A 7,782-nucleotide genomic window follows, 5' to 3' on the forward strand; every position below is an offset into this window, starting at 1 on the left:
TATGTTCTTAGCAGGAATATTTTGCTGCTATTTTTAGTCTCAGTTTTTGCTGACATGACTAGAATTCTGAGGTTCGACACGACAGCCGCCCTACTGCTGCGCGCAGCCACGCCACCGAGGCCGACAATTGCCCTGCAAAACATTTACACCTTTTCTTGACGTGTCTTTACATCCCCACGGCCCGGGGATGGAGAGGTCATCCTGTGGGATCACGGGGAGGACCCCATCCTGTGAGGAACCCTCGGGCCCCACGCACCCCCAGCTGCGGGGTGCCCACATCCTCTTAGAGTCACACTGAACTTCGCCCTCTGCACCCCCACGTCCCCCTGTTCTTCCCCTGGGCCTCAACGTCACGTCCTCAGGGACCACCAGACTCAGGTGCTCGCAGGGCTCCGCTGGCAGAGAGCCCCAGGAAAACCACTGCCGTGCTCTGGATCTGGAGGTCGCAATCTTGGGGTACGTGCGTGCCCTGCAGACCCCCTTCCCAGTCCCCCCACGGCTCCTCTCTATGGACAATACCGCAGGAAGTATTAGGAATTTACTCCCCAAACTCCATCCGTTTACTTACGACACCAGCACTTCTCACGCGCGGTGGTTTGATACGGACCTGAGTTACGCCTGCGCACCCCCCCCAGCCCCCTCCAAACCAGAGGTGATGTATTTAATTAGAGGTGATGATTGATGGCAGCTCGACAAAACCCAGACTGCTTCACAGCCCGGGGCAAAGGCCTCTCCACACGCTGCTGGGAGGGACTTGCGGAAGAACGCGCTGCCGAGCTCTAAACCAGCGCTCAGAGCTACCCTAAGGGGTGCGGGACGCTCCGCACGATCCGTGTGCACACGCCGTCGCCACCACAGCCAAAACGCCGCGTGGGGATGGTGGGAGAGAGCAGCTGGCACCATTATGCCCGTGAGCTCTCCAGGCCTTGATGTGCACTTCACGTAGTGCTCTGCTCCTCAGGCTTTGATAAAGCTGGTGAAATAGAAACTTGGCTGCTGCTTCTCGCAGAGCTCCACAGGCTCTGAGCGAGCCAACACACCAACACCCCCACGTTCTCTGCGTTAGGAGCCAAGTGCTTCACAGATGCGCGAACGGACACACACACGATTCAGTAACTGCCTGAGACGGAGTAGTTTCAGCTCTCCCATCCCTTGGGAAGGAGCAGGAGTTTGAAACGAACTCGCTAAATGCCGAGCGTGAGACGAGGTGTATGCATGGCCGGGTGTACGCGCGTCGGGGTGTACGTGCCGAACACCCCCTGGCTGGGTGTGAACACCAACCCAGCCATGGCGTGTGGCCTGGCGGTACTGCCGTTACCGACAGCCTCGCAACAGGCCGCGCTCCCAGGCCATCCCGCCCCACACCGTGATCACGGCCAAGCTTCCCCCCGTCATCAGCAACAAAGGACAAGTATTTGTTGGCCGAGCAGTTGCAACTGAACCCAGGAGAGATTCCACTGCCCTTCACTGCCGTCTGCGTCAGCCCTGAACGAGTTAAATGGTAAGCCATCCCCGCATTCCTCCCTCGCTGCCATTCCCCGTATCCGTATCAGGAGATTATCCTCGGTGCCAGAATCCACTGTCTGCATCTGAGTCTGTGGTTCAAAGGCCAAGTGCAGGAATTCCATTCTTAATGGAAAAAGCAGCTCCCCAAGGTCACCGTGGGCGTTCTCAGGGAAGCAGTCAGGCACGGGAAGAAACGCCTCAACCCGACACCTTTCAGGAGTCACACAAAATCTCATCAGCATTACTATGCGTGCTGTCACCGCTGAAGGGGCCGGTTTCGCCTGAAATAACGCTCACCGCAGGATTCGCGGTGTTTGAGGCAGGAGGTCCTGGACACCGCGGGTACCCGGGTGAAAGGATGAAGCGTACTCCTCACCACTGCCTGCCTGACTCTTTCCTCTTCTGGCCACTTGGAAAGTGAGCAAAAGTAGATCAGAAAGGAGAGGGAAAAGAGATGAAAGAGCGGGAAAGCCACCAGCTTCGTGAAGGATCACACTGCCGGCGCCGCGCGCATTCCTACTGTGAGAGCAGGGTGCGGTATCCCTTCAGCCACAGTGTGTCACACACGCATATCAAGGATGCATTAGCAGGGGATAGAGGAAAAATACGGGATTAAAGACCGTCCACTGACCTGCTCCGAGGAGCCACCCATCCCCGTGCTATCTGCTGCAGCCAGCAGCAGCCGCTGGCGCTTGGCCTGCTGGGATCCCGCCGTGTCGCGCACCGAGGCCTCCCGAGCTGGGAGCGTGCGTCACAGACCTCGCGGGGGACAGCTGACCTCCACAACTGGTCTGTGAGCACTTGGCAAAGAGCACGGCGTCCTGTGCTTGTTACAGGTACCCCAGTCTGAGCTCACGCTCAGAACACAAACTGGAAATGCTTTTGCTTCCCTGCTTTCCATGCCTGAAGCACGTGTCCTGAAAGCACTAGCTTCAAAATGTCCCCTCTAGGGAGAGCGCACAAAGACTGATTGTAAATAATAAGCCTTATACAGACCACTGTTATGACTGCATGAAAACAGCCGAAAACTATCCCTCTGCTTTAGAACTCCAGGGAGCACTGCAACACGAGACACCTCGGAAGCACAACACTAGGGTCTAGGATAACTCCCCCAGAACTCTGTACTTTTAACTACTGGTTCCCATTATAGTCAGTTTTGGGAGTCTTTACTACATCCCCTTTTAGAATTCTACCTCAAAACGGTTTTAGATTTTTAAATGAATACAGTTTGTTCCTAAAATAACCTTGAAAAAGGCAAAAACACACTCGTCTGAGCAGTACCAGGATTTATCTTCTCAAATTCTGCCAGCTTTTGTCTCCCTTTTAAATTTCTCAAACTCTCTACAACAGATAAAAACGTCAACAGGGAAAACAGCCTGTTCTTTACGAGGAACAAAGCATTTCACTGCGTAATGACCCAAGAGAACACGCCCCGAGGAGTTCGTGCTGGGAATCTTCACCACCTTCAGCCCCCAGCTCTCTGTTTTCATTACCCCCTCCGCTGGTTTTGTGCCATTCTCCCTTCGTCGTCAGCCCCCCAGCCTACCCGAATCCATACAAGAGAGGTGACACGGCTGTCTTTGGCCGCGTCATTAGCTGTTCCTGCAGCCAGAGAAGCACGCTGCGTGACTCTCAGCTCCCTGAACGCGGATCCGCTGACCGGTCCCGAGTTGCGCTGCGCTGCAGCCCTTCTCGACGGAACACCCTGCATCGTTCCCAGCGCGTGGCCAGGTTCAGCCCTGGTACAGGGCGACACGTTCCCAAAGCGTTTCAGGAAGAAAAAAAATGCAAATGTTGGTTGCACAACTCAGGGCTCCCTCCCCACCCCCGTTAGCTGATAAAATCAATGATTGTGCAGCTTTACCACAGGACCATTTTCAGTTTCATGTCTTTGTTCTTGTTGGTCAAGTGTTCCCTAAAATCCCAACAGCACGGCGCACGCTTTCACCTCACACACCTACAGCTCCGACAAACTGTGGACAATTACTTACTGAACACGTCTCCTCGGGGTTTCTGAGGCTCTAGCTGGATCCTGTTGTCATCTGTAATTCCTTGGGCCGATGTAGTTTCAACAGGAAAATGGGAAGGCTCTTCAGTTGTTACCAGAGGAGGCCTCTGTGGGGGTAGCGTAGGTCTTAACGCTGTAGGCTGAGGTGGTGTCGGAGGTGGAGGCCTCGTCGCTGGCTTCGTTACGGTCCTTGTTGTCACCGGCACATACCTCGTGGTTGGTTTTGGCGTCGGTTGAGCCGTTGGCCTGGGCGTAGGTCGAGTGGTTGGCCCGGGCGTAGGACGAGCTGTTGGCCTGGTCACCGGCCTTTCTGTAACAACAGAAGGAACATATGGAGGTCAGAGGGGTTGCCTTGTGCCTCCAACATCAGGAATCCTATTGGTCACACCACTGCCTCCCTTCGGGAGCGTGCTGCTGCCCCTGAGTGTGGGATATGGGCCAGGTGGTTCAATCATAACTTTGGGAATAACTGCAAAGAGAATCAAAACGGGACCAAAATGGACATCGGAGTGTGGTTTCACAGGGGCAGCTTGAGCAGACATGAACACAAGGAGGCCTGTCTCGGTGTTTCTAACTTTCTGTTCGTCTCACCAGAGACCTCAGAAGCCCCAGGAAGAACTCCAGTCACGTATGTTGTGCACCCGTGTTTCAAGTGTAACGCACAGTGAAAATGCAGAACTGCTGTTTGTTAAACAACGAACTGTTTGAGGACAGCAGGGAAAAAGGCTCTCTCTGGCCACCCCTTTGTTACCATCCTTTTGTGTACTCTGTGGTTTTTAACATTATGGTGCATTAACATGTAAAATGCACCTTGGGACAACGTCCCGGCAACACGTGGGAGCATGTCCACGCGTAATTGCAAGCGCTCGGGGTGCGAGGGATCGCCTTAGCCAGACGACGTTACCACCCGAGCTCCAGCCAAAGGAGACAGGTCTCTCCAAGAGATGGGGGAGTCCCCAGAGAGCAGAACCCGTGAACAAAGACGGGGTCCTTGACACAATCCAGATGTCACAAAGCTGCCCAGTCCCCTGGGATCCCAAATGTGGGGGAAAGCTGCTTCTCTCAAGAGGAAGGTGAGGAAGGGAATTCTCCAGCAGGGAATTCTTCCAGAGAAATCCTCCCTCTGGGCTCTGCTGACAGCTGGGGAGCGGATGGGGCGAGCTGCTGCAATGGGCCTGGTGTACATAACAACAAGGTGTGAGTAACGTGAACTGTCGGACCAGACCTACCCGGCTTACTCCGTCGTTGTCAGCCTGGAGCGATCTCTACACTCAGCTGCCAACAGGGAGAGGTGAATTTCTGCCTAATTATGAAAGAGTCTCGGGGAAAGGTATTTTTACCAAGGCATGCTAAGACTCGGAAAACTCTGACTACATTCCCTGGCCGCTTACTAAGTATTAAAAACAGTTAAAGTGACCCTGACAGTGCTGATTCTCAGAATTTACAACATGGGAGACATTTACTTTCAGAATTCCTTTTTTAAAAGGAGCATTACATACGGATGCAGTTTGTTCCATTGTCTCTGTACCCTTCTTTACACTTGCATTTGTAGGATCCTGGTGTATTGTAACATCGGGAGAAACTACCACACTGATGGTGGCCGAGGGAGCATTCATCTATATCTGCAACAGAAAGTTACGTTAAAAACATCAGTTACGTCAAAGAAACCTCATTTTCCGCTTCCCCCTGCTACACACAGTAGTGTAATCATTAGGAAACTATTAACTTTGAAAGATTTAATAAGACTGAATTGCCAGGGGGAAAGGGCAGGCAGCGTCACAAGCAGCGTGGTGACGCAAACGTGAGGGTAAGAGGGACTCTTGGGCAGTGCTGGCACTGCTCAGCGTATGCCTCAGCACCAGCCCCAGTGATGCGCTGGGGGTGATATATAGATATATATGTAGAGATATATATAGATATTATTGGTGTATATAGATATATATATAGCTATTACTGTATAGATAGTGCTGTGGCTTATACACAGACACAAAACAATGCCGTAGTATCTCCACGTGATCCTTTTTTCAGTGAAAGGCTCCAAACCAGTTGAGGCCCTGGGAAATGAAGGACGGGGAGACCTGGGAACCCCTCTGTTGAAGGGCACACACCAGCTGCATCCCAGCCTCCCGGCTCCCACCCGTCTTCAGGGGAAGGAAAGCTGGGAGCCCGGGCTGGCAGGAGCGGGGGTGTGCTCCAGCCACATACCTTGCGTCTGCTACAGAGCGCTGAGGCTCAGCCTCTGCTCACACGCTGCTCCGAGCCAACAGCTGCCTGTGCTCGGGGCAACCTGTGGGGACAGCAGCTTTGGAAAGGAATTCCTGGGGTCACCAGCTCCGCTCTCCCGGAGCCTCCACAGCACCACCAGTTACAAGACTGGGGCCATACACAGGCTTTCACAGTCTGTTTCCAGAATCCACCCTTTCCTGAAACAACCTAAACCAACCTGCTTCGACATTTCAGCCACCGTAAGCAAACACTCCCCTGCAAACCATTAACTTCAGCTCGGAATAAGCAGCTCTCTTCCACCCACGCAAGAAATAAGCTGTTATTACCATGGCACTGGTATTTGCCTCCGATGTACATCAGGTCGAAGCCCTTCTGACACCTGCAAATGTAGCTCCCAAACGTATTGACGCAGTGCCTAAATCTGGGGCAGGTGACCCTCCCGGTGGCGCATTCGTCGATATCTGTGGAAACAAGGGAACGGTAGTATCCTGACAGCAGTCAAAACACAGTCTGTACTATCCAAATTGGCTTCCAGCTCTCTCAACTGGTTTCAGTTTTCTCTGAAACTGAAGAGGCGCAGCCCAAGTATGTTCGATAGGGTCCTTTTGGCTCGTAGCTGCTCAGCCAGCAGCAGTACCCCAGCACTTCTGGCCATGCCATCTCAGTTCGGCCACACACCCCCGCAGATTTTTAGGCCTCCTGTGCTGGAGGCCTTTGCAAACGCTGCGTGACGAGCGACGCACTGGTGGAACGAGCCCGCTGCTGGATTTGGAATGCTGGCTCTGAGCTCCTGCTGCCCGGTACCCCTGCCCTTGGAGAGGGAGCATCCTCTAATTCCCTGCAGAACGCACCCCGGCTTCTCCAAGGCCCCAGAACATCCTTATAAGTGTAACGGTGCCTGTCTGAAGAGAAGCTCTTCTGTGTTAGTTGTGTAGCGTCCTTTGTCCCACCAAGCCCTGCCTGGCTGTACGGCAGCGCCGGGATTTACAGGCAAGGAGTAAGAACAAAAAATACCCCAGGAATTCTCTCCCTGAAACACCTGTTCCGGTAGCACAGGTCGTACGTGCACGTTCAACGTACATCGCCCTGCGGTAGGAAGTGGTTTGGGTTGGTAAAGCCTTGAGTGTCCCAACCCACCACCTGCCCTTTGAGCCTATCAGGAAAAATTCCCCTGTTCTGGCGTGCTCTGAACAAAGGCAGTTCAGTGCTGGGGCGCAGCATTTCGGGGTGCCCCACCAGTCGCTTACCACAGGCCAGATGCCGTTTGAGTACCTGCCCTTGGCAATCTCCTACCTGCCAGTGCCTGGGCTGCGGCCGTCCCCTCTCCCACGGAGAGGTCGGTTACCTAAGGGACTGGGATACAAGGCTCCGGGGCTCCCAGCAGTGGAGTAATTCCAAGTAATTCCAGACCTTCTGAAGCTCAAATGTGTGCGCTGCTAATTCCATTAAATGAAAATCCCGATCCAAAAAGCTGGCAACACTTTTTGATTTATTAAGCGTCATTAAGCAATTAATCAGTGAATCCCTATTTTCACTGAACACTTGCTGAATTCATTTTCAATGTGGTGGTTCCTATGATTCACCTTCAGAGCTGAATGGTTTGGGACTCTGCTGACTGCCGAGAAGGAACATTTCAACACGGGAATGACCCGCATGGGTTAAACTAAGAGCACAGTAATGCCTAGAGGAATTTCCACCTGTACTACAAATATGTGTCACATTCCCAGCTGTCTTCCAAACCCTCCTCAAACACAGATTTCGTGATCTGCAGCCAACACACACTGCCATCTTCTTACCATCACCTACACTTGTATTGGTACTGCAGCAGCACCCAGACCCTGGCTGGAGCTGGCAACCTCCCCAGCAGCATCGGGCTCGTACACGGGAGGAAATGACACAGTCCTAGCCCAAAAATAGTCATAGGATCATAGAACAATTTGGGCTTGAAGGGACCTCAAAGCCCCCCCAGTGCCACCCCCTGCCATGGGCAGGGACACCTTCCATAGCCCACGGTGCTCCAAGCCTCATACAGCCTGGTCTTG

The 7,782-nt window shown here is 53.3% G+C and overlaps 1 protein-coding gene across 1 annotated transcript in view; it reads right to left on the reverse strand.

Moving 5' to 3' along the window:
* The window catches only part of NPNT (nephronectin), a gene marked incomplete at both ends in the record, with an annotated part of 11,223 nt that overhangs the window by 1,196 nt on the left and 2,245 nt on the right, over nt 1-7,782 (reverse strand). Inside the window, 3 exon segments of the mRNA XM_010146614.1 lie at nt 3,498-3,983; nt 5,014-5,136; nt 6,067-6,201. Coding sequence (XP_010144916.1) covers nt 3,498-3,983; nt 5,014-5,136; nt 6,067-6,201 — 744 coding nt within the window.

This window comes from Eurypyga helias, unplaced genomic scaffold, assembly GCF_000690775.1.
Source record: "Eurypyga helias isolate BGI_N326 unplaced genomic scaffold, ASM69077v1 scaffold42852, whole genome shotgun sequence".
NCBI classification, from domain to species: Eukaryota; Metazoa; Chordata; class Aves; order Eurypygiformes; family Eurypygidae; genus Eurypyga; species Eurypyga helias.